This window comes from Meriones unguiculatus, chromosome 3, assembly GCF_030254825.1.
Source record: "Meriones unguiculatus strain TT.TT164.6M chromosome 3, Bangor_MerUng_6.1, whole genome shotgun sequence".
Lineage (NCBI taxonomy): Eukaryota > Metazoa > Chordata > Mammalia > Rodentia > Muridae > Meriones > Meriones unguiculatus.
Genome location: NC_083351.1, coordinates 172,618,284 through 172,645,471, shown reverse-complemented (window position 1 = coordinate 172,645,471; position 27,188 = coordinate 172,618,284). Strand labels below are relative to the sequence as shown.

Here is a 27,188-nt window from a genome sequence, read left to right as displayed (position 1 = left end):
GGGTGTGTGTGTGTGGGTGTGGGTGTGTGTGTGTGTGTGCACTCCAGCTACCAGGAATCACACCCAGGACCTTTTGCACATTCAGTTTATCACTCGGGCCTCCCCAGAGCTAAGTGACCATGGACCAGAACTCCAGAACATAGTAGATAGCCCAGACTAAGAGTGCCACCAGGTGAAGCCTCCCCGAGCCCAGCACTCCCACCTTCCCTACATTTGCTGGGCCTACCTCTGTAATCCCAGCCCTCCAGAACAGAGGGAGGAAAATCACTAGCAGTTCAAGACCAGCCTGGGCTGCAGAGCAAAACCTTGGCTCTGAAAACGCAAAATAAAAACAGTAGGGTGATAGTGTTTAATTCTTTCACCTGAAGCCATATTTCAGATTGTGAATGGGCCTGGATGTGTCACATATAATATGGTCAGCTGGCCAAAAAGAAAAAAGGATTTTGAACTAAGCCTGAGTACCTCTATCTGTCAGATAAACCTGAAGCCCTTCAGAGTTAAATAACAATAAAACTTGTCTAAGGCAGAGCAGAGCTGAGTCCCAGGCCAGCCTCGTCCTGCAGGGAGCTTTAGGTCAACACAGCAAGACTCTGACTCAAAAGCAAAAATAATTGCCAGGCGACTGGTGACACATGCCTAGCCTTGTCTACACACCGAGTTCCAGGACAGTCAGGGTTACACAGAGAAACCCTGTCTTAGAAACAAACAAACAAAAATAATTTACAAAAAAAAATTAACAGCTGGTCCAAGACTCCAGACCCTACTGAGGGCTAGAATGCAAGTGAGGGCCTTCATCAAAATCTAGGCCAAGTGTACCTTGCTACAAATATGTGAAGTGTCCTATTATAAAGTGTCCCTGAAATGACAGTTTCTCTGAACATGACCATATCTTCCTCCCTGCTGTGTACCCATATCATGTTCTCTGGCACAACAGGACAAATCAGCTTAGTGTCTGGAGCCAGAACTGAGAAGAAGCCAAGAGATGATCATGAGCCAGAGCTGCCTCGGCGTCCTGTTTGTGTCCCTGTCCCTGTGTTAGCAACTTGCCCACATCTCAGGATGTCATGGATGTGCAGATATGGAGAACTTGCAGTGCCCTCTTTTCCAAAACTCCCCAAAACTCCAAAGGAATTGGTAGGCCCTCATCCCATGACATTAGGAGGGAAGTGAGAGCTGGAATCCATGTCATAAGAAAGATGGGAAAAGGCCCCATATTTGCTTCCCCCTTCCATAGAATTAAACATTCCAGACAGTTTCCTGCTAATATGAATTTCCTTCTTCTGTATCCCTATAGCATACCAACTCAATGCAGGTCAAAGCATTAACCATGCATGTAATTTTTAAATCACCTGAGATTATTGAAAAGACAAATGGGTGTAAATTAGATATACATTCCATTATCAATCCATTGTTATTTGTTGCTTTACTGTTGGTGCAACCTGAACAGAAAAATCTGAGGGTTTTGGTGTCATTAGCTGACTCAGTAAGTATGAACTGGTTACCTACCAGGGCCGGGGCATGGTACCACGCATGAGCACTTCCGGGGCACACCACAATCCCCACCCCTGCTTTTGAGGGCTTTATAAGCCCAGAGCTGAGGAGTGAGCAACATCACAAGTGCTGGCAAAGGTGGTCAACTCTGCCATGTGAGGGTGTGTTCTGGGAGGCCTCTGTCGCCTGGAAGCACGGGAAAGCTTCCTGGAGGAGACCGCACAGGAGCAGAATGCCATCTGCTTGGGCTTCTGTGCACCTGCATTCATGTAGCTCTCTGATGCTTGGACAGGTTGCTCTGTGTGTGCACTCGAGCGAGTGTGCGTGGGTGCGTCCGTGTGTGCCCCTCTGTGTAAAGAAGAAAATTAGCAATTGGTGAGCTAGCACAGTTAAAGCTTCTCTTACAGTAACACACACACACACACACACACAGAGAGAGAGAGAGAGAGAGAGAGAGAGAGAGAGAGGGAGAGAGAGAGAGAGATCGTTTGAGTACTTATTGTTTGCTGTCATTATAAACCAATATAAAGGTCAAGGGAAAACTAAAGAAAAGTTGAGGAAGTAAGTTGAGGGTGATGGGTGGATGGGATTTGGGATTTGCTCCAAATTCCATGGGTAGTTGCTTCGGGGGGGGCGGGGAGGGGGGAGAATGGAGGGTGATAGGGGTGATGGGGAGGTTTCTTATTGTGTTTTAGCTGTGCACCACCTCGGAGCATCTAACAGCTCTTAGGCTCTCCCCAGTACTGTTTTTATGGGTTGTCTGACATAACGAAATCTTTTCTGAGGACTGATTTCTAGCTGCATTTTAGCTGATGCTCGGATCAGATTTTCAAGCGACAGAGGACTACCTGAGAAGCAGATCCCCCGGCAGAGAACATCCCGGGTTTATCAGATTTTGGCAGTCTCAAGTGACAAGTGCCTTAAGGTAGGGACTAGAAGAGGGTACAGTGTGAGCAGGGCACCAGGAAGCCGGGTGCCACCCCAGTGCGCCTCTGGGGCGTTCCCTCCCCAGGCCTCCCAGGATCTTGGCTTCTGGCCACCTCCGCACCCTTCGGATGGGTGTGGATGATTTAAAAAGTGGACGTGACCTCCGAGGAGGGAGAAGCCAGCCAGGAAATGGGAAAGAGCAGGGAGGGAAGGGCGGGAGGTGGGGCGGGGGAAGAGGGCGCTAGGGGAGGGACGACCGGGAGGAGTGGGAGGGATGGAGCGCCGAGGGAGGGTTCGGAGCTCTGGCGGCGGAGGCAAAGCAGGACCGGGCGCAGGGGGCGGGAACCAGCGCTTGGACTCAGTCCTCACGGCGCCAGCGGTCAGTGATGCTTCGGCTACTGCTGCTGTGGCTCTGGGGGCCGCTCGGTGCCCTGGCCCAGGGCGCCCCAGCCGGGACCATGCAGGCGGAGGACGTGGTAGACCTGGAGTTTTCCACCGAGCGGCCGCTCCAACTCGTGAGTCCCTCGTTCCTGTCCATCACCATCGACGCCAGCTTGGCCACCAACCCGCGCTTCCTCACCTTCCTGGGGTAAGTGCAGGTCCCAGATCCAGGTCTTCCCACACTCGCAGAGGACGAGCCACTCTTTGCTGAACCAACTTTTCGATTAGTCTCCAGAGCCTTCCTCCAAACCGCCCCCCCCCCCCCCCATGTGCAGCCAACCCCCAAAAGCTTTTTCCTGTTTCATTTACTCAGCGCTTCTTGCCTGGGCACCAGCCAAGCCCAGGTATTAAGAGGAGATTTGGAGGAGGGAAAAAGCTGTCACAAGCCCAGCATTTCAGCGGGAGCGTTTGGATTTGCATCAGTGTAGGACCAGTAAGCTGGTGTCCTTTAAACTCGGTCAGGAAATTTTCTTTAAAAAAAGAAGAAAAGAAAGAGGAGGAGGAGAAGAAGGAAGAAAAAGAAGAGAAGAAGAAACAAAAGTTAGATAGAAAAAGCCTCTATGAAGAATAACCGTTCCTTGTCTTGTTGCTTTTTAAGCATTTAAATATTACGGGGCCTAGCATAATTCAGCTGATGAAGTGTGTGGCTGCCAGGCAGGAAGCCCTGGGTTCCATTCCCAGCGCCCTGTAACCCTGGGCATGGTGCTATATGCTTGCAATCCCAGCACTTGGGAGATGGAGGCAGGAGGATCAGGAGTAAAAGGCCATCTTTGGCAACATAGCTGGTTTAAGGCCAGATTGGACTAAATGGGAAGGGGGGATGTCAGTGGAGAAGCAAGGTTGGGGAGAAGAAAAGGGGGTGAGGGAGCGAAGACAGAGATGGTGAGACAGAGACTAACTGGAGAAATGAAAGGAATCATTGGGAGGGGACAAGAGAGGGCAATGGGACAGAGATGATCAAAATACATTTTATACACGTTTGAAAATGTCAGGATGAAACCTTGTTACTATGTATAATTAATATGTGCTAATAAAAAAACTTTAGTAAAAGCGGATGTTTCTCCAGGATGAGGATGCAGACTGAATGCTGCTTCATCAGCTGCAGGGTTTCCCCCTCTCCTGGTGCAACACGTGTTTTGCTCCTGCTCCATGACTGCCTACTGTCCCCAAGATGAAAGCCTCCAGGCGCAGGCATAGGTCATCCAAACTGTGGGAGCCTCCAGAGATGTCCACATCACTTGTGGTGCTGAGACATTGTGTAACCACTAGTTCAGGTTGGCCTTGAACTCATGAAAGCTGTGTCTCAGCCTCTTGAGTATCACCACACTCAGCTGATTACATCTCTACCAACCCTTTATGTCACCACAGTCAAAGGCCTAGACATTGATTGCATGTCCTGAGCCCACACCTTCTGGGGTCACTGACGATTTCACACAGATTCCCATGGCTTCAAGCTTGGCAGTCAAACCACCCTTTTTTCTCAAATCTGACTCACTGGATTTCTATGATGACTTGATGAGGTAATAAGTACTTCCTTCAGAGTTTGAAGGTTAAGCTAATTGTTTCCTTTTGCCTAGCACACACAAAATCCTGAGTTCAATCCCCAACATTGCGTGAAACTAGGAGTGGTGGCTCATGACTCTTAGCCCAGCAGTCAGGAGCCAAAGACAGGAGGGTCAGAAGTTCAAAGTCATCCTCAGCATAGCAAGGCCAACCTGGGTGACATCAGACTTTAACTTAAAAAATAATAATAATAATAATAATGATTTTTAAGGCCAGGTGTGATGGCAAACACCTTTCATCCCGGCATCTGGGAGTAAACAATGAAGAAATTGAGGTTATTAGAGATTAAATAACTCACCCATGTCAATCAGCTAGTAAATAAAAGCATATTTGAGGCCAGACCCTGATCACAGAAACAAAGGTATACAAAAAGAATACAAGCCACTTATTAGAAATAGAGCAGAGTGTGTTAGGGAAAAAAAAAAAAAGACTGTATAGAGACAAATGTATAGACTGATTAAAAAAAGAAAAAAAGAAAAAAGTAGCATTAACATACAGATAGGAGACTTGGGCCCCAAACCTCTAAGGTACCTCCAAGGAGGTTTTACCAGATGAACTTGGATGGCATTAGCCTGTTACAAGCAGTAGACAATCAGAAACAGGTCTCGCTCACATTTGTAACCAGAGGACAGAGTACACAAGATTTAAATGTTAACCATAGAAGACTCTAGAATTGAAAAGGAACATCTGTTAAATTTCTCTTCCCTGGGGAAATTAGTCAAAATATATCCTCAGCCTGGATTAGTGAAGAATACCAAAGAGACCCCAGTCCTAGAAACGGCACGAAGTAGAATTAGGATGTGAGCCTCATAGGCAAGGCACAGATGTGATTTTAAATTTTTTTGGTAAACACGTTTTACAAAAAGCAGAAAGACTAACCACGGTTGCTAGCCCTCATCAGAGACACAGCATAACCTAGTCAAGGCTAGCCTGGGCTGGATAGGAAGACCCTGCCTCAGACAGCAAGACAACAAAGAGCAAACAAAAAGAGAAGTGTGTGAGCACTGAGATTGGGCAGTGCCGGGGGCCGAGTCCCGAGTCCCGGGTCTTGCACACTAAATGGCCCCCACTCTGCCACTGAGCTGCATCCACAGCTCCATATAAAAACAGTACGAGAGAGTTCGCACCCCCTTCCCGAAGTCACACCTTGGCAGCTTTGTGATTTGTGTTCACACCACTTCTTGGTAAAGAGCGGCTGCATTTCCAGTGCCAGCAGCTCTGGGCTACTGTGCTAGAGAGCACCGTTCTATCAGAAATAAGGCACATACATGCACAGCCATAGTTCCTCATTACGATGCGGCGATACAGTGTTGGGGGGCAAAGAAAAGGGCCCCAGGACAAAAGTGGCGTTGAACAACAAAGCGAATAATGCAGTTCTTGCTTTCTTCGCATGGTAATTTGCTTCTTCTTCTTCTTCAGTAAACATTATTATATTTTTTTTTGCCATTTTCGATAACCATTCATTGTTAGTTTTAGTAGTTAAGTTCCCATATCATCGTGGACAGCTGCTTTATGTGTTTAGAGAAGCATTTGTTAGCAATACGAAGTACAAGCTTTAATAACCAGTTTTACTGGTTACCTTTCTGTTGCTGTGATAAAGTACCACAACCAGAGGCAGCGCAAGGAAGAAAGTTCGTTTGGGATTACTGTTTCAGAGAGAGTCCGTAGTGGCAGAGGAGGGATGGCAGCTGTTGGCCAGGACAGGAAGTAAACACAAAGGGAAGAGAGTTTCTGGAAGAGGGGTGAGGCTGGAAGCTGTCAACGGCTACCCCTAGTGGCTTCCTCTGGCCAGGCCTTAACCCTCCTCAAATGACACCAGCGCCTGGGACCCTGTGTTCAAAGTGGTGCAGCTGTCTCAGTTAGGGTTTCTGTCGATGCCACAAACACCGTGACCAAAAAGCAAGTTGGGGAGGAAAGGGTTTATTCAGCTTACATTGCTGTTCCTCATTGAAGGAAGTCAGAATGGGAACTCAAGCAGGGCAGGAACATGGAGGCAGGGGCTGATGTTGAGGCCAAGGAGGGGTGCTGCTTACTGGCTTGCTCCCCATGGCTTGCTCAGCCTGCCTCGTATAGAACCCAGAACCATCTGCCCAGGGATGGCGCCACTCACCATGGGCTGGGCCCTCTTTTTAATCACTAACTGAGAAAATGCCTTACAGCTGGATCTCAAGGAGGCATTTCCTCAGCTGAGCCTCCTTCCTCTCTGATGACTCTACTTGTGTCAAGTTGCCACAAACCCAGCCAGGACAGCAACTATGTGGGACTTTTCTCGTTCAAACCGTTGGGCGGGGCCAAAAGTCCCCCATTTGTTACTGAGGGAAATAATTTTGACTGCAGAGAGACAACCGAGAGCAAGCACAGGCCTGCTAGCTGAGTTCTGTCCCTGATTGACCTCTTGGTGTCCCCTTCCCTCCCAAGCTATTCCGCCGCCCGCGTTCTCTGGAACCTTGAGCCTGTGATGGCTCTGCTGTCATTCTCACAGTGTACATATTCCTAGCTAACTGAAGACCCTTCCTCGGTAGACCTGTTGAGTTTGACAATTTGTGCATTCGCTCATACTCTACTCCTGTGCCTGCTACTTCTAGGCAGCGGCTCCTCAGGATGGATGCAGATTTCTGTAGTTCAGTTCCCTCTCCCTCCGTTACCCTGGGTGAATTAGCTTAGCTCCTTTTTGTTTGGTTCCATATTTATAAAGTGAGAATAAAAACGACACCCACACCATTGTGATGTGAGGAGACTAAGTGAAAAAAAAAAAAAAAGTGCTTCCAGCCTGCCTAAAGCACTGGATGAAACTGATGTGAGGTTCCCTCCAGCCCCTCCCCCCTTCAGCCCTTGTCATCCGCTCTGTTTCCCTATTCTTCATGTTGATTAAAATCTGTCACTGCAGTCAGTGCCAAGTCCCAGTACTATTATCTTAGGTGACATCAAGTCTCCCTGAGAAAACAAGTCTCAGTTTCTTCCTCCTGGCTCTCTCAGGTAGGTTACTCAGGGTTTTCGTCACCCCATCAAATGTGAGCACTTCTCCACCACACATTCCACAGCATCACACTGATACCTCGGAAACAGCTACAGTGAAAATATTTACACCGTGGAAACTGGCAAGCGCTGAGGACCAGGGTGCTTTTTTTTTTCTCTTTTTGCCTGCCTGTTGTTAGCACACGTCGCTCTCCTCCTTTTCCACCTGTGGCCAGCATGACCATGCCTTGACTCTCTCTCTCCATCTCTAGTAAATCACTTCTGTATGTGAAAACTTAAAAATTCCAACTTCCTGCTCTTGGATCACGACGCCATGCCTTCTCATCTCCTTCAGCGCGTCTGCTTTTTAAAAAGTACCTCCCTCAGTAGCTGCCTGTCTCTCTACCGCTTCCCTACTTGAGCTTTTTGCTTTATCATCCAGGCCCTTTTGTGCTAATGAACTTCCGTGTCTCCCTCATTGCTCTTGCTGAAGTGCCAAGTGTTGCTCACTCCAGTCCTATTTCCTTCCTTTGGAATCTCTGGGGTGGCCCTTAAGTCTGGAAATGGAAATATGATAGCATGTAGTGCATGTCAATAAACCGCCTCTGCTTCCGTGTCAAAGAGAAGCAATGTGTTTTTGCCCTAAAGGTAAAGTAGAAACACCTGCTGGCTGCTGTGTGTGTGTGTGTGTGTGTGTGTGTGTTTTCTTAACCGCCTCCTCCTCTGGAAAGAGAACAGCTGCTTTACATGTTCTTTTCTTATTTCCATGGCACTGGTGGGCTGTGTTTCCTCTTTCTTGTTCCTGTATATGATTGAAATACTGTGCCTTTGCCTTTGATCAATTTTGTTTTTATGGCAAAAATTTTGCAGCTTGTTAAATCTGCTTTTTTTTTTTTTTCTTTTTTGGTCAGAGGACATCAATATTGTATTCTAAAACCACAGAAGATTCTTTCTTGCAAAGGAGACAAACGAAAGTCCTTACTAGCAAAACTCCGAGACATATGGCTTGCTTTATGTGGCGATGGCCCTGGCAATGAGTTTTAATGTCATCTCGTTCAAAAACACTCACTGGCTGCCCTCCCCTTGCCCTTTCCTAGGCTGCCTTTCTTTGTCCATTCACTTAACAAATATTGGCAAAGCACTGCTGTGTGCCAGGCATTCGAATAGGCACTGCAAAGACTCTCATAGACTAGACAACACCCTGCTCTCGGGGAGCCAGTGTCAGGGGCGGCAGCTGGAACAGGCAGGCCAGGGGGTCCAGGGGGAAGCTGCAGCAGACCAGGGAGACGCACAGGAGGATCCGATTTGAGAGAGTGGGAAACCCTCTGCAGGATGTAAGACAATTTGGTTGAGTTAATGGATGGTACCCATGGTGCTCTAGTCCATGCCTCTGGGGACCAGACTTTGGTTCACATGTCTGACACCATCGTTTGATGCTACTGCTCCTTTGCCCTCCAGGTCCCACAGGACACCGATCTGTTGCCCTGTCTCAATTGACAGTAGCTACGTAAATCTAAATGGATCTCCTCTGTTAGCAAACAAGATCAAAATGCTGAGGACCAGAGCTGGTGTCTGGCCAAAGTCAGAGGGACGGCCTGAGTGACTCTCTGAGGAAGCTGTTGTCCTGGCTCTCCTGGGCTGTGTGGCTGGCCATGTCTTGTCCTCATTGAGACATTTATTCAGATCCTCTTTGACCATGTTCACAACTGCTGTATTGAAACACTTGTTTTACACTTCTAAATTGCTTTTCTCAGGGCATATCCGACCTGGAGCGCAGTTTCCGGAAGGGGCACATTGTTGTGGGTGTCCATTTTGTGTTTTTGCACTGGGATCTTGGCATTCCTGTTTCCATTCGAGTGTAGCTCTCTGGTCTTGACACCTTTGCAGCATGGGTGTTAGGTTCTTTGGTGGCTGCTACTCCAGTCTGATAGGTGGTGGACCGGCAGAGTGATACTGGCTTTTCAGTCTATGGCCACTCTGGGTTTCTGTGTTCAGACCCTAACCGGTCCCAGATCTAAAGCTGTGGCCGGGACTCTGGGTTCATACTTCAAGTAGTCCCAGACCCGTGAAGAGGGCAGGGTGGGCGGTAGGCTATCAGCGATGGCAGGAGACAGAGGTTTCTTAAGTAGGGTTTGGGGTTTGGCTCCATGGGAGGTGGGCAGAGGTGGAACTAGGGTATTGTGGGTTCACCAAGATGGCTGTGGATCCCAAAGGGATACAGAGGGCTTAGGAGTAAGGGTGTTGTGGGTAACAGTGGTAGGACGAGGGGTACCCTTGAGAGATTAGAATATAGGAGAAGGAAGACTCCTGCCAAGTGTAGTGGCTGTGGAGTTCCTAGCTGCATTTCTTGCATTCCAGTCACGTGTGGCCTGTGGACCTGTGGGTTTGGTGTCCATTTTTGCATTAGTTAGTTTTGTCAATGCTGTGACAGAAAGTCTGACAAAAGCAACGTAAGGATGAAAAGGCTTGTTTCAGCGTATTGTTCATCACGTCATGGGAGTCAGGTGGCAGGAGCTCCAGGCAGCTGTCACATGGCATCTGTGTGGAGAGCAGAGACATGAATGCTCACTTTCTCCTTTTTATTCAGTCTGTGGCTCCAGCCTATGGGGAGGTGTCACCAAAATTTAGGGTAGATTCCACCTCCCCTGTAAAATTTTTGTGGAAATGCACTCCTGGACAGACCTGGAGATGTGTTTCCATGGTGCCTGTAAACACAGGCATGTTGACACTGATTAGCCGCCACCATCTCAGTTTCTCCAGGTTCTTCTACCCTTTTCCTCCTCCTGCCTTTCCAATTTGTGGCCTGTTTCTCAGCTCAGCAACAACAGTGCCAACTTCCAGGATGCTTCCCCCAAACCCACCCTCAGCATTGCTTCTATTCCGGTTAATCACGGAATCTTTATTTCTGTGGATAAATACGTCTTGAACTGTCCACCTCTCTCTTTCCCCCAGAGGCAGAGAGCAGCTGGAAGTTAAGGAGTAGATCCACCAAGAGGGATGGAAGTGAAAGTGTTTAACTGAGCTTTCTTAGAAAATAACAATTACGAGCATACTCCCAGCATCCTGGGCACAAAGGCAGAGAGATCACAAGTTTGAGGCAAGCCTGGGTAACACAGTAAGGCGTCTCAAAAAAAAAAAAAAAGACTAAAATCATCATCATCATCATCATCATCATCATCATTCTTTCTTGTCCTCACAACAGTTCTCCAAGGCTTCGCGCTCTGGCTAGAGGTTTGTCGCCTGCATACTTGAGATTTGGTGGCACCAAGACTGACTTCCTCATTTTTGATCCCAAGAAGGAACCGACTCTTGAAGAAAGAAGTTACTGGCAATCTCAAGTCAACCACGGTAAACGTTTTGAAAGACTGTGTGTTTAGTCACGAGGCTGCTTAGAGAGAAGGGTTGTTGCTTGGACTTGACACTGGGACCAGAAGAGGATGCAAGGGGAAGAAGCAGCTGTGGGCGGCTCGCCTGCTCTCATGTCTTCATGACTGTGCAGCATCCCAGAGAGGGTGTGCTGGGCACGCGTGGGGGTTAGGAGCAAACAGTGGTTGTAGCTGAAAGTTGCTGGTTGGAGGGGACACGTGGGTAGAGACAGAGTCAGGCCGAGAGTGTTTATAGGGACAACACAGCAATAGACCGAAGCACAATATTACGTAAGGAGAACGGGAGGAAGGCTGGACCAAAACACAGGAGAAAGCTTTCACCCCGGTATAATTTGACTCACTGGATGTTGGTTCTCCACTTTACAGACTGTGCTATCACCTGGGGTGAGTTTGAGTGATGGTCTAAGGGATCCAACCTTAGAGTCTGTCTTTAGCCAGCTTATCAGAGGGTTCTGATATGGGAAGTGTGTCGGCTTCACCTGAGACTCCTGCCCTTGCTGGTCCTGAGGATTTGTCCGTGACCTTCAGAAGTGCTGTGAGACATCAGAGGCCTGTTAAACCGTTATCTGAGCAATTGTGAGATATATTGTATATATACACTTCTTCATGCTTTAAGAGCGTATGTATTTTGTCTGTTAGTGAGCAGCGTTTAATTAGTTCATATATTACATATTTCTTTCGGCTTACTTTCTCCAGGGAGAAAGTATTCAGTTGGTCAGCTATTGGTCCCAAACTGGAACTATGGTAATTAGAAAAACACAGAAAGAAGCCCTGGGGGCCTCCTTTAATTATAAGGTGTTTGCTCAGCCTGGCTCTTGCCCAGTCCTGTTATCTTTTTTGGCTATTTGGCCTTTCTTCTTCTTCTTCTTCTTCTTCTTCTTCTTCTTCTTCTTCTTCTTCTTCTTCTTCTTCTTCTTCTTCTCCTCCTCCTCCTCCTCCTCCTCCTCCTCCTCCTCCTCCTCCTCCTTCTCCCTCTCCTTCTCCTTCTTCTCCTCCTCCTCTTCCTCCTCCTCCTCCTTCTTCTTTTCCTGCATTCACAATTTAAGTTTAGATGGGTGCGATCTGCGCACCTCACTTTTTCTATCCTAGGGCTGGTGAGGAGGTTCCCTGGGATCCTCACACATCCTTTGTGAGCATAGAAAAGGGACTCAGTGAGCCAGTCACAGGGCAGCTTCCCAGAAAGGAAGTCATCAGCTGGTCAGCTGGTTCTGGCAGCGGGCACCCCTGCTGTCTTGTGATAAAGCAACGCAGGCTTCCTGGAAGGAGAGTTGGGGGTGGCCCCAGATGCTCGGATAAGTACCAGGTTTCAGGCAGCTGTTTGCCACTTTGGGCCCTTTAGCTGTAATTTATCACAGAGGAAATCCCTACCAAGCAAATGCCATCTAGGTATAGCAACTTTCTATGTGTTTTGATTTTTTTTAAGTGTATAGGCATTTTGCCTGCATGTATGTATGTTCACCACGTGTGTGCCAGGTGCCTGAGAAGGTCAGAGAGGGGTTGGATCCCCTGGAACTGAGTTACAGATAGTTGTGAGCCACCACATGGGTCCTGGGATTTGCACCCAGACAGTCCTGCAAGATCACCAAGCGTGCCTAATTGCTGCGACATCTCGTCAACCTTCTCTGGTTTTTATTTTGTTTTTGCTTTTGTTTTTTCTTTTGAAACATCCTGCCTTTTATTACTGGACAAACCACACTCCCAATTTAAACATGATCAAGTGTCCAGATTAAAATGTCAAACTCCATATGGCAGGATCGATCAATACCATGATTCAGTGTGAGCCCCCCGCCTCGCCCTTGTGTGAATCCTTACAGACCCAGGGTTGGTCTCCAGTGTCTTCTCTTGAGGTTGGACCTGATTCTGTTACCAGTTTTCATCCAAATCCACTAAGAAATGAGACAATTTTACTTTTGTTTCTTGGCCAGGAATCGCTTGATTCTGAAAGTCTTGTGAGAAAAGATGGAGCGATGCCATGTGTCAGGTGTTCTTTTATGTTTTCAAGACAGAGGCTTGCTTTAGTGCAAGCTGGCCCCAAGTCCGTTCCAATCCTCCTGCCACAGCCTCCACACGCTGAGGTGACAAGTGTGTGCCACCACAGCCAGATGTATTTTGAAAACAAACTTCCATTTTTAAGCTGAACTCTGACCTCCACATCCAATTCTCTGGTCAGCTCAAGCTGCTGAGGGGATTTCTGGATTAGTATACCATTTGAAATCATGTCCCATGCTCCATGTCATCGGACACCCAATGTGTCTCAGGACAATTGCTCTTTGTTTTCTTAGCAGTCCTTAGTGAGACAATTGTGGCACATGTAACAGGACATACATTTCTCTGATCTTGTACTTAATAACCAGAAACGCAATCACCTGCCTTGGCCATGTAACAGTCGACTAAATATCCATGTTGGGTTTCAACCCTGTCACTGTGAAAATGGTGTTCCTGAGTTCTCTCTTCCGCTTGCAGACATTTGCAGGTCTGAGCCGGTCTCTGCTGACGTGATGAGGAAACTCCAGATGGAATGGCCCTTCCAGGAGCTGTTGCTACTCAGAGAACAGTACCAAAAGAAGTTCAAGAACAGCACCTACTCGAGTAAGAAATGCACGTGCCCGCAGGCGTTCTAGTCACAGGCGTGTTCGGAGGGGGCTGCACTTGGATTTAACTCCTACAGCCTTGTCTACAGCTACACACTATTTAAATCCTATCCAGACCAAATGAGGAGTCCGGTGGGGGAGGGCAGGGGTGCCTGCCATGCAAACACGAGGATCATAAGATCTGGTTTTGTTGTTTTAATGTGAGTAACCCAATATTGAGCCAGGTAGATCCCTTCCGCTAACTCTAGTCAGTGAGTGAGTTTCAGGTTCAGTGAGAGACCGTGTCTCACAAAGCTAAGGTGAGGGCTGGCGCAGCTGGAAGACCAGTTAGGATGGTTGAGCGGCTGAGAGCACTGGCTGCTCTTCCTGAGGCTCGGTTCCCAGCACCCACATGGGTGACTCACAGCAACTTCTAACGCCAGGTCCAGGGAATCTGGCGCCCTCTTCCACCTTCGGCTCACCAGGCGCCCATGTGGGCAGCCTTTGACCTTCGTGAGCATGTGCGCGCGCGCGCGCGCACACACACACACACACACACACACACACACACCTGCACACATGAACACACACGAACACCCATGCACACACACAAAGAGCTGATGAGCTAGGCTGGCGGAAGGCTCCTTCTCAGAGTGTACTCTGAGCATGCGCGAGGCTCTGGCTTCAAGAACCAGCGTCAGGAAAGAAGGAAAAGAATGGGTGGGAGAGCCTGAACCGGAAGCTTCCCCTTGAATCCTGATTTGGCAGCCAGCCACAGAGTAGGATTCAGAAACCAGCCATGGGAGTCGGGACATAAACCCAGTCGTCGAGCAAAAGTAAAATATGGAAGTGTAAAGTGTAAAACGCACCCACGCTTCCTTGTTCATCTCTCTCTCCTTTTTGAAGTATGAAAACCCTCTATGGATTGAAAATCCTGAGTCTGAAAGTCCAAAATTTGAAATCCTCCAAAGTTCACTGTTTTGAGTCTCAGATCTGGAATCCAGAAATGAGGGAAAACACACAGCATTTGTCTTTCTATATCTGGGTTACCTCATTCAGAATGATTGCTTCCAGATCCAACCATTTACCTACAAATTTCATCTCTCCCACCCCTCCATTTTTTGAGACAAGGTTTCTCTGTGTAGCCTTAGCTGTCCTGGAACTCACTCTGTAAACTAGGTTGGCCTCGAACTCAGAAATCCACCTGCTTCCGCAGTGCTGGGATCAAAGGCGTGTGCCACCACTGCCCAGCTCATAATTTCATTTTAACAGCCAAATTACACTCCATTATGTAAATGGAGCAGATTTTATTATAGTCATCAGTTGAGGGCTAGCTGGGCTGTTTTCACTTCCTGGCTATGGTGAGTAAAGCAGCAATGAGTGTGGATGAACAATATGTCTATCTATAGTAGGATACAGAGTTCTCTGGACATAAGCCCGAGTGCAGTGTGTTTGGGTCATATGGTTCTCCCACAGGTGCTGCACCAGGTTGCTTTGTCACCAGCAGTGGATGTGTCCGCTTTCCCCACATCCACACCAGTATTTGTTTTGTTTTTTTCTCAGCCATTCGGCACAAGGTGACATTGTCCAACAGGGCCTCAGGTTTATGATCCAGAGGACTTTTTCCATCACACTTTTGCAACATGCAAGTGGCCGTGGGTGTAACTGTGGCGGTTATGGAGCTACAGTTTGCAGCAGGCTGTAGTGTCCACGCGACGCTTGTGCTAAGTGCTCAGGGCCAGACTTGCTCTTTGTGTTACAGTACCAAGAACTTTGTGGAACAGCCAACACAAGCCCAGGGTGGAGTCAGGCAAGCTCTTGTGCTGTCTGGACCTCATAGGAAAGTGACTGTGGAGGTTTGGGGTGGGCTCTGTGATCCCAAGCTCAAGGCTGTCCCAGACTGAGACTGTGAGACCCGGTGGTCTAGGTGGCGGCACACCCGAGTTTCGCAAATCCCACTGTGTGTTGCTCCTTGCTGACTGGCTACAGTGCTGTGGAAGTGGGCGACACAGCAGATACCACAACACCTGATGCTCCCTTCGGCTGCGCTGCTCAGCAGCCTTTGTCAGCGGCATTACATCTGAGACTGTGATTACAAAGGTGATTCGGGCCAAAGACCTAGAGGCCAAACACCTAGAGGCCAAACAAAGAAAAGCTGCTTTAAGGAGAAAGTCTTGGCGTTTACCAGATAGAGGGGAGTCTGTGTGTGTGTGTGTGTGTGTGTGTGTGTGTGTGTGCGTGTGTGCGTGTGCGCGTGTGCGCGCGTGCGCATATGCACACTCACTAGAAGAGTTTTGAATGAATTTCTGCTGGATAAATGATTTGAGAATTTACATGAAAATCTTAGAGACTTACTACATCTCTGATACCCTATTCAAAGACCACATTTATAACTGTATTGTTGAGGATGGAGAGACGGTTCAGTGGGTGAGCACTGGCTGCTCTCTCAGAGGACCTGGGCTCAATCCCCAGCACCACAAGAAAGCTCACAACCATCTACAACTCCAGTTCCAGAATCTGAAATCCTTTTCTGGCCTCTGAAGGCATTCTGAATGCATGTGGTGGTACACAGACATACACGCAGGCCTGCGTGGGTGGCTAGCCATACACATAAAATAAAAAAGTTTGAAGACCTAAAATCATGTTGTTGACACTCTCAAAACCTAAGTGTAAAGGCACAGTCCCCAAACTCAGGAGATGAAAGCCAAAGCATTAGAAGTTCAAGGCCATCCTAAGCTGTGTAGCGGTTTGAGGCCTGAATAGAATCCCAGGCTTCCTTCATGTCAGCCAAGTATTCTGCCAACGGAGCTATGACCCGGGTCCAGGCTTTTCTGTTTTCATTTGCTTGTCCAGTTGCTTAGGCCTAATGACAGACTATACGATCTGAAGAAAACTCAGGAAGAGCGAGCCTGGGGGCAGGCAGTCTTGGCGGCAATGCTGACACCCCTAAACACCGTCTTTCTTCTAGGAAGCTCGGTGGACATGCTGCACAGTTTCGCTAAGTGCTCGGGGTTAGACCTGATCTTCGGTCTGAACGCCTTACTGCGAACTCCAGACTTGCGGTGGAACAGCTCCAACGCCCAACTGCTCCTCAACTACTGCTCTTCAAAGGGTTATAACATCTCCTGGGAGCTGGGCAATGGTATGTACCCGGGAGCGTTCCATTAAATGTTACTTTCCTGTTTTGATGTTCTTTTTCACAGTAGCAAACCGACCTCTGCCTGGACACATTCACGCAGGCGCTCACACACTCCCTCGGAGGCGCACGCACATGTGGATGTTCTGGAATGGAGTCAGCTGTCTTCCTCCCTCAGTCTCCACCTTATATTTTGAGGCACGGTCTCTTCACTGTACCTAGAACTCAATAACTAGCCAGACTGGTTGGCCCCTGAGCCCTGGGATTTCAGTCTCTGCCTCCCAGCAATGGAGTTAGACACATATCATTATGCCAGGCATTTCGTGTGGGGCCTGGGAATATAAACTCAGGCTTTCTTGCTTTTCACAGCGAGTACTTTAGTAACTGAGACATTGCCCTACCCTATGTGTTATTGGTGGTGGTTTTCTTCCTTTTCTTTTCTAATTTATTTATTTATTTGGAGGCAGGGTTTCTCTGTGTAGCCTTGGCTGTCCTGGACTGTGTTTGTAGACCAGGCTGGCCTCCAACTCACAGAGATCCACCTGCCTCTGCCTCCCAGAGTGCTGGGATTATAGGCGTGAGCCAGCACGCCCGGCTCTTCCTTTCTTTTTTGATGCATATCATTATTATGTATGTGGTTGGAAGGTCATGCACACAGCACACCCATGTGTAGGTTGAGGACAGTTTTGTGGCATTGGTTCTGTCCTTCCACGTCCACATGTGTTCAGTGGTGAGTGCTTCACCAGCGGAGCCATCTCACCAGCACATCCTTATGTTGTTTTTGAGGTAAGAAGACCTACTGGAGCCGCCAACCTCCCTAGCATCCAGATTCCCATGAGCCTTAGCAAACTGGACTCAGTGAAACCATGGGGTTGGCAGTTTCATTTTACTCTAGTCAGTCAGGTAATCTCCATGTGGCAGTTTGAATGGGAATGTCCCCACAGGCTAAGGTATGTGCACACTTGGTCCCCTACAGGAAGAACTGTTTGGGGAGGTACTGCAGCCTTGCAGGAAGTTGTAGAACTGAGAGCCACCTTTGACAGTTTGTAGCCACCCCCTCCACATCAACCCCCGGCTTCCTGTGTTGACCACTATAAAACATAACCTCTGGAACGATGAGACAAGAGAAATAGCTTTCAGTTACTGCAACAAAAATGTAGCTAATACATCCGAGCCGCATTCCCACCTTCATTACATTATACGGTCACACTGTCTAGAAGTGGCCAGCATAGACTATAGATGGTTGTGAGCCATCAGGTGGATCCAGGTCTGAAAGAGCAGCTGGTGCTCTTAACTCAGTCCTAAGGAACTTGTAATATTCTTCTCCTTGCCCATTCTTGTGTGTGTGTGTGTGTGTGTGTGCGCATGCTTGTGTGCTTATGCTCATCTGCAAATACCCTAAAGTGTCATTCCTTCGGTGCCTTCTACCTTTATGTGTGCTTGAGAAAGAGATGGTCTGTTGGTGACCTGGAACTCACTGTGTAGACTAGGCTAGCTGGAGAGCAAGCCACAGCCTGTCTCTGCTTCTCCAGTACTGGGTTTACAAATATGCCGCCATGTCTGGCTTTTTTACATGGATTCTGGGGATCAAACTGTGTTCTCCTGCTGGCAAGGCAGGTACTTTACCAACTGAGCTGTGTCCCTAGACCCTCTTTTTATTTGGTTCTTTGTAAATAAATAAGTAAATTGGGCTCTTAATACCAGATATAAACTGCTTTCCAAATACTCATTAAACATTTCTATTATTAACTTCAATTTGTTTACTTCCTCCTTGTGACACATTTAAATGTTTATGTTTCCAAACTCTCTTCTTTATTAACTTTTCTTTGTGTCTTACCTTTTCTTGGCTCTTGAGTCTAGGTTTGTAGTTTGAATGTCTAGGTAAGGGGTGAGCATGAAAATTTCTGTCTTTCAGAGCCCAACAGTTTCTGGAAGAAAGCTCACATTTTCCTTGATGGGATGCAGTTAGGAGAAGACTTTGTTGCGTTGCATAAACTTCTACAAAAGTCAGCTTTCAAAAATGCAAAACTCTATGGCCCAGACATCGGTCAGCCTCGAGGGAAGTCACTTAAGCTGCTGAGAAGGTAGGAATTGGAGGATGTATAACTTTTTTCTTTCTTCCTTTCTTCCTTCCTTCCTTCCTTCCTTCCTTCCTTCCTTCCTTCCTTTCTTTCTTTCTTTCTTTCTTTCTTTCTTTCTTTCTTCTTTCCTCCTTCTTCTTCTTTGTTTCTCTTCCTTCTCTTCCTCCTCTTTTTTTTTTTTTAAGTTTTTCAAGACAGGGTTTCTCTATGTAGCCCCAGCTGTCCTAGAACTTGTTCTGTAGACCAGGCTGGCTTAGAACTCAGAGATCTACCTGTCCTTGCCTCCTGAATTCTGGGACTACAGGTATGTGCCTACACTGCCTGGAGCCTTCTTATTTTTTTAATAGTTAAAAATAAATGTGTACTTAAAACTTGCCTGCTGAACTCAGTTCAGATGACCTCGATTTTGTTGACAACATACAAAACATTGTATAAAGAGGCAGTCACGCATGTGCCTTCTATCAGGCCTGAGCAAGGCATTGCCTTTGGCCATGTTGATGTCCTAGAGGCTCCTCTCAGTCTGTTTGATCTGACTCTTGTTGGTTTTGACATAAACAATGAGCTGGAACATGCTGATGATGGTCTGTCTTCTCCAAGACTGACTCAGCGGTCGGGGGAGCTAGATGATGGCAAAACATAAGAGTCAGGCTTGTCTCTCCAGGGGATGTTCTTGCTGAGGTATTTGGGTTGCCTCTGGAGCTACAGGGCTGTGGCAGGGGGTTGACGTGCAGCTCTTCTCTATGTGGCTGTGGATGCCTCTCAGCGCTGCCTTCTTGGCTTTCAGTGGCCTTGGCATCAGCTCTGAGAGGGACAGGGCTTCCTTCTTAGCTTTTGGTGCTTTCTTGGCGGGAAAGCAGAACGACTTTTCTTCCAGATAAACAGTCCTTTCCTGTGGAGAATCCCCAGTAGAACACATAATTATTAAACAGTTTGCTGCTTAATTGTATGGTTTACCAAAAGAGGAAACACTGGCTTAAGATCCCAAGGATTCGGGATCATATGTCACATGTGATAGGCTGTCTGTGTTGCCTGAGACTCACATCATAATCAGCCATCCCCAGGGAACCGTGCTCTCCTGAAATGGCCTTGTTTGTTTGAGGGTCAGTGACCCCATCTCTGGAACTTCTCTTCTAGTTTCCTGAAGGCTGGTGGAGATGTGATCAACTCAGTTACATGGCATCAGTAAGTATTCAGTTAATAACATCCCATTATTAACTTCAATTTGGTTGACGCTTCCTTACGCCTCAGTGATGTAATTATACTTACATTACAAAAAGTGGCTAGTAGGCTGGAGAGGTGGCTCAGCAATTAAAAGCACTGGCTGCTCTTACAGAGGAACTGGGTTTGGTTCCCAGTTTGCAACTGGCTGGAACTCTTATTTCCAGGGGATCCATTACCCTGTTCTGGCCTCCAGGGGCTCTACACACATATGGTGCATTTAGGCCCATACAAGCAAATATTTACATATAAAAATAAGCTAGTTGTGTGGTTGCACAACTCAGCACTCAGTGACTCTGTTTGAGGCTAGCCTGGTCTACATGTTGAGTTCTTCCAGGTCAGCCAAGGGTACAGAGTGAGACTCTATCTCTAAATAAATAAATAAATAGTTAAAAAAAAAAAAAAGGAATTATTGAGACAGGGTTTCTCTGTGTAGCCTTGACTGTCCTGGAACTCTCTCTGTAGTCCAGGCTGTCCTCAAACTCAGATCTACCTGCCTCTTCCTCCCAAGCGTTGGATTTAGAGGCATGTACCACTGCCTCCCAGCAAAAGAATAAGAATTCTTTTTAAAAATATTTGTAAAGATTTATTTATTTTTAAGTGCATTGGTGTTTTGCCTGCATTTATGCCTACGTGAGGGTGCCAGGTCTCCTGGAACTGGAGTTACAGATAGTTGTGAGCTGCCATCTGGGTGCTGGGAATTGAACCTGGGTCCTCTGGGAGATTAGCTAGTGCTCTCAACCTGTGAGCCATGTTGTTGGAGAACCCTGCTGTTTGAGGTGGCAGTCCACTGGGTCTGGACAGCTTTTCTGAAGCTCAGTGCAGAATAGAGGAGTCCCTTTCTTGGTGGGGGCTTCTTAGTCGCTGCCTGACCTATCTGGAGATTGTCTCTGGGCACAGATGCCTCTAACCATACCTGGAGTACCTTGACATAATTCCCTGCTAGCACTCTCCCTACTGCTGTCCATAGGATAATGAGGTACTGTGTTCCTACTCATGCGATAGACCTGAGCTGTCAAATGCAAATAAAGCATTCCTGGCACTTGAAGCCCCAGCCAATAAGGTACATTTACCCTGGGAGCCCTCCATCCAAGAATCATATAGCATTTGCTCACCCTGAATACAGTTGAGCAGTCTTGCTGAAACTCCAGGAAAGTTATTCTGTGATCTGGAACCTCTTCCCCTCACCCAGTGGCCCTTGGGGGAGGGAGCACCACAGAATCTCTCCAGCCCAAGAGTAAGAATTCTAAATGCTGAAAAAGTAATTCCAGTTGTACTTAACTACCGGTTTTCAGGAAGTTATCCTAGCGTGACTTTTAAAAGTTCAAGTAATATGCAGGCAGCATCTTGAATGTCACTGTAGAAGAATTTTAATATTAACAAAACAAAGATGCAACATTGTTTTAAATAATGTGGTGATTTCTACAAAGATCAAGGTACAAGGCCAACTGAGCCATGAGCTACATAAGCAGGTAAGACCAGCTTCCTGCCAAAGAATAAGCAACCCTGAGCACCCATGTTTAGCCTGACTCTTCTTAAGGTGGAAGACTGTATTTTGTCTGTCTCTTCTTAAGGTGGAAGAGCTGATCTATAGTAGTTTGGATGAAATAGTCACTTCCCCGCACTGGTTCCTCCTGGTACAACTTCTGCCTTTTTAAAAACAATAATGATGAGAAAGGGTAGGAAGAAGAGCAAGGCTCAGAACTGACTTAACAGCAGGGAGTAAAAAAATGTGTTTGTTTTTTTTTTTCTGAATAATTTAGCTACTACTTGGATGGACGCATTGCTACCAAGGAAGATTTCCTGAGTCCTGACGTGCTAGACACTTTTATTCTATCTGTGCGAAAAATCCTAAAGGTAATAGTCCATCTAAATCATGCCACACAAGTCTCTATTGTATGGCCTGATGAAGTCTGTGGATATATGTGTTGACATTTCTTTCTAATTTTAATGGCTAAGCACCATGTCTTATTCCTTGGTTTCCTCCCTAGCACTGGATCTTATTCAGTTGTGGTAACCGGAAATTGAAATACTTCTAACGGCCTTTCAGTTGACTTTTATAGGCCATATTTATTTTATATTCCTTCTACACTCTAGTAGGCCCATAGGCGATTATGGCGAAGACGTCAGTGGTTATGAATATGCTTGTAACGAAGAGGATAGACAAGTCTGTAGGGGCAAAGCTTCGCATGCTGCTCACAACCAGCACTGCGGTGATTCATTTGTTCCCAATGACCGTGGAACCATTCCTGTTCCCCAGGTGACGAAGGAGATGAGTCCTGGCAAGAAGGTCTGGTTGGGAGAGACCAGCTCTGCCTACGGCGGTGGGGCGCCCTTGCTGTCCAACACCTTTGCAGCTGGCTTTATGTGAGTAATGCTGCATCGCTGAAATTGGCTAGTCATTTTATTATTAAGTGCCTGTAATGATTATGGCAGTTTTATTTAACCCCCTGTCAAACAACAGACCCAGACACCAGATAGATTTTGGAATAGCCTTATTTCACCTGGGGCCGGGCAGATATAAACCCCCTAAGCCATCACGTTACCTGTCAGCTCCACATCCTATGCCATTTGCTCTAATCATCCCTATTGGGCTACTCCCCATCCAATATCCCCGTCAATACTTGCACATGCTTCCCGCCTGGGCTGCTCCTCGCCATGCTCGGTCTACTCCTCCTGTCCCACGCACGGTTCTTTACCTTGACAGCTCTCCTTCTTTCTCCTCTACCTGTCTCCTCCTCCTCCTTCCCGTGAACCTCTACTCCTTACACCTGGCTTACTTCTGCCCTGCCCAGGTGTAGGCGACTTTATTTAGCCAATCAGGGATAATTTTGGAACATTCCTTACATCACATGGGTACAAGAGCTGGCTCAACAGTCATAATCATGTCCATAGCAGGGCAGTAACCAGATCTCAGGGCACTAAAATCAGCATCTTTGAAACAGTGCACAAGACACTCCAACAAAGTGGTGCAGGCTTTGGGCTCAGATCCCAGATGTTTTCTATCCACCAATGGCAGGCGAACCCTCATCAAACACAATTTCTGAGGCAGAGCCTTAAAATTTTGTGCCAGGACTTATTTTTAAAAAAGTCATTTTCCAGGCTGGAGAGATGTCTCAGTGGCTAAGAGCACTGGCTGTACTTATAGGACTGGGTTCCAAGTCTCAGAACTTACACGGTGGCCCACAACCATCTCTAACTGCAGTTCCAGGAGACCCAGTACCCTCTTACAGTCTCCACAGGCACTAGGCATGCACATGCTACACAAACATACACTCAGGCAAAACGCTCATACACTTTTATCTAAAGTGGTCTGCTGAACCTTGTTGGACATCTTTAATTGGTGTCCCCAATCAGCCACTGCCAGCTAGAATCATTTTTATCAAGTGTGGCTGAGGATGGTGGGCACACATTTGTAATTTTAGCTACTTAGGGAGCTGGGGGGTTTATTTAGGCTCACTTTCCGGGGCTTTCAGAGCCTTTGCTCCATCCTATTGCCTTGGATCTATGAAGCAGACTATATAGCCGAGGGGTGTGGTAGTGGAAATCACTCACCTCATGGGTGATCAGAAGCAAAAGAGAAAAGAGCAGGAGCTAGGAGGACTTAATATCCTTCCCCCATGAGGCCCTGCTTCCTCCAGCAGGCCCTCCTGCCTCACACAGACACCATTAGCTGAGGCCATTTCAGGTGCAAACTGTGACAGTGTTTTCTCTAAGGAAGCTTGCTGTTTTCCAGGGCAGCGGCTTGCCTATAATCCCAGCACTGGGGAGCCCACAGCAGGAGGATGGGTGTTCATCATGAACCCCTGTGGGAAAAGGAAGGAGGTGGGGCGAGGAGAGGGAACAGGAAAGAAAGGCGGAGGAGGGGAGGGATGAGGATAGGAGTTCACCCAGAGTTTGGGCTCTGAGGCTTCTAAGTGTCTAATAGCTGTTTTGCAAGAAGTTCAGCTCTAGAATGTCATCACACTCAGAAGGTGAGCTTTCGACTTCAGGACTGGCTGCGACACCTCACTGTCCACTGCACAAGCTTTAGACCAGGGGAAGCTTATATCCGGCAGCTCACTGTCTCCATGCTCTGCATTCTGTCGCTCCCACTGAGGCTCCAGTCCCCACCTTCTTCCTTGTTATCAGTTAGAATAAAGCACAAGCCTTCAGTGTTCATGGGACACAAGAAAATGGGAAAAGAAGGAACAGTTTTCCTTGCTGTTTACTGAAGGTGGGGGGGGAAGTGATCATAGTGGTTTGGTTGTGGTTCTCTGTGGTTCACTTGAACACTGTTGACAGCTACCTTCTCTCCAGTCTTTGTGTGTGTGTGTGTGTGTGTGTGTGTGTGTGTGTGTGTGTAGTAATAGGGATAGAGAGCAAGGCCACTGGATAAGGAGTTGTCTACCGGGTAGGTGACTTTTATTCTGCTCTGTAGACGCTGTCTTGCCCTCTGGCCTATTAGCATTGTTCTAGGTAAAGCATGTTATCGTATGGAAGGGTGTGTGTGTGTGTGTGTGTGTGTGTGTGTGTGTGTGTGAGAGAGAAGCTTCCATCACCATCTCTTTTGGATGACTTATTTGTAATTAATGCCGTTCTTGTAGTTGCCTGTTAATTCCTCCCACATAGATGAACAAATCTACTTATAATGAGAATGGAATGATTTTTGTCTTCTGATCTAATGAAAGCTCGTGTCACTGTCGCAGGTGGCTGGATAAACTGGGCCTGTCAGCTCAGCTGGGCATAGATGTGGTGATGAGGCAGGTGTTCTTTGGAGCGGGCAACTACCACTTGGTGGATGAGACCTTCCAGCCGTTACCTGTAAGTGCCTGGGTCCGAATAGGTGGGTGTCAGTTTGGGCCTGTACTAACCTCCAACAGTTAGTCCCTCAGTGAAGAGCTAAATACTGGCTCCATATATTAAAATCATTCTCTCTTCTTTTGTTTCTTGTATTTCAAGACAGGTTTCTCTGTGTAGCCCTGGCTGTCCTGGACTCACTTTATAGACCAGGCTGGCCTCGAACTCACAGAGATCCACCTGTCTCTGCCTCCCTCAGTGCTGGGATTACAGGTGAGTGCTACTGCACCCAGCTTCAAATCATTCTCTTAAGAATTATTCTTAGAAGGGCTGGAGAGATGGCTCAGAACTTAAGATAAGTTATCAAGATAAGCAGTTAAGTTTAGCAGCACTGGCTGCTCTTCCAAAGGACTTGGGTTCGGATCTGGAACCCACACGGTGGCCCACAACTGTTTGTAACTCCAGTTTCAGGAGATTTGACGCTTTCTCCTGGCCTCTGTGATCACTAGGTATGAAAGTGGTACACACACACAAATGCAGGCAAAACACCCACAGATAAAAACAAAAATTTAGCTGGGTGCAGTGACACACACCTTTAATCCCAGCACTTGGGGAGGCAGAGGCAGGCAGATCTCTGTGAGATCGAGGCTAGCCTGGTCTGCAAAGTGAGTCCAGGACAGTAAAGGCTACATAGAGAAACCCTGTCTCAAAAACACCAAACAAACAAATCAAAACAAAACAATCAAAGTTAAGGTGTGATAACCATAGCTCTAAGAAGCATTACCTTGACCTTCTTAGTCCGTATCAACGGAAGCCACGTGTGGGATGCACATCTGTGATCCCCATTGGTCGGCAGAAGTAGAAAATCAGAAGTTTAAGGCCTCAGCTACGTAGTGAGTTTGAAGCCAGCCTGAGTGCTGGGATCACAGGCATGCACCACTGCACCCGGCTCTATTCCTTAACTTTTAGATAATCACACACAATCACACAGTCATAGCACACTCTCTCGTAATACTCATATACACTCTCACACATACAGGCACACACTAGGCAGAGTTTTGGATAAAAGTTTAAATTTTCTCACTTAGCATCAAATACAGTATGAGATAGGGTAGAAATGAAAATTTATTCATAATATCTTAAAGATTATTATATACGTACAAATATGTACACCTATATGTATACATTTAGACAAGGTCTCACTATGTAGTAGCCCTTTGCTGGACTGGAACTCACTATGTAGAACAAGCTGGCCTCAAACTCACAGAGATCTGCCTGCCTCTGCTTGCTGGGATTAAAGACATGTACCAACATACCTGACCTGTATCTTGAAGACTATGGAAAAATAATTATTAGGATGATGTTTTTTTTAAAAAAAAACAAAACACATAACCCTGGTATGTTGCAAAGTTAGACAAACTTTATGACTTTATAACATAATTTCTTGTTGTTAAGACAGGGTCTTCCTCTGTTGCCCAGGCTTGAAACACTATGAAAACTGGCTGGCCTTGACTCCTGATAATTCTCCTGTCTCAGCCTCTTAAGTGTGGGATTACTGGCAGGAATCATCACACTTGTATGGCATAAAGAACTCTGGGGCTGGAGAGATGGCTCAGGGGTTAAGAGCACTGGGCTGCTTTTTCAGAGGTCCTGAGTTCAATTCCCAGCAACCACATGGTGGCTCACAACAATCTCGTGCCCTCTTCTGGTGTGCAGATACACATAGAGGCAGAACATTGTATAAATAATAAATAAATATTTTTAAAAATTCTGAACCTTTGCTGATAGCCAGAATAACATTTTTTCCCCGTGTGTGTATCACAGTAAGTATGTATGTGTATGAATGCAGGCCCATGTGTACCACAGAGTTTGTATGAAGGTCAGTGAACAAACCTCTCCTCTTGGCCTCTCAGCTTGTTGCTGGATATACCAGAATATCTGGCCTCCAAACTTGTGGGAATTCTCCTGTCTCCACCTCCCATCTCCTCATACGAGCTCTGGGACTAGAGATGAACACTGCTGGGCCAGGCTTTGCACAGTTTCCGAGGCGCCAGTGTGGAACAGGGGTGGAGTGTGCTGGTGCACACCTTTAAACCCAGCTCTTGGGAGGCAGAGCAGGCGGATCTCTGAATTTGAGGCCAGCCTGGTCTACAGGTGAGTTCCAGGACAGCCAGGGCTTCATGACAGAGTTCTTGTTTAAAAAAAAAAAAACAAACGCCAAACCAGAAGGAAACACAAAATGCAACAAACACCCCTACCTCAGCAGCCACCCTCCCAGCCCTAGAACAGTGATTTTGGCTGACTTGCTTTGCAAAACAATCATTCAAATTTTTATGCATATCACACTCCACATGAACAAGATTCCATTTATTTATTTATTTATTTATTTGCTTTTTTGGGACAGGATTTTTTTCTGTGAGCTTTGGCTGTCTTGGACTCACTTGGTAGATCAGGCTGGCCTCAAACTCACAGCAATCCACCTGCCTCTGGCTCCCAGAGTGTCAGGATTAATGGTGTGAACCACCACTCCTGGCTTTTGAACAATATTTTAAAAATGATTCTTGGTTCTTAATTTCCTAGCTTGAGTCTCACATATACCCAGAGAAACACAAAGGCCCAGGTGATGGTGACTCATGCCTTT

At 47.0% G+C, this 27,188-nt stretch overlaps 1 protein-coding gene across 2 annotated transcripts in view; it reads left to right on the top strand.

Annotated features, from left to right (window-relative positions):
* Positions 1–2,694: 2,694 nt before the first annotated feature.
* The window catches only part of Hpse (heparanase), a 31,381-nt gene continuing 6,887 nt past the window's right edge, over positions 2,695–27,188 (top strand). The window contains exons 1-10 of one of the 2 annotated variants that reach the window (XM_021646133.2): positions 2,705–3,007; positions 10,580–10,725; positions 11,130–11,147; positions 13,227–13,352; positions 16,302–16,475; positions 18,385–18,553; positions 19,685–19,732; positions 21,532–21,625; positions 22,029–22,135; positions 24,457–24,571. In XM_021646133.2, the coding sequence (XP_021501808.2) occupies positions 2,805–3,007; positions 10,580–10,725; positions 11,130–11,147; positions 13,227–13,352; positions 16,302–16,475; positions 18,385–18,553; positions 19,685–19,732; positions 21,532–21,625; positions 22,029–22,135; positions 24,457–24,571 (1,200 nt within the window). In that variant the 5' untranslated portion in view covers positions 2,705–2,804. Of the gene's footprint in view, positions 3,008–10,579; positions 10,726–11,129; positions 11,148–13,226; positions 13,353–16,301; positions 16,476–18,384; positions 18,554–19,684; positions 19,733–21,531; positions 21,626–22,028; positions 22,136–24,456; positions 24,572–27,188 lie in introns of both variants that reach the window. The other variant, XM_021646135.2, reaches the window with a different exon arrangement.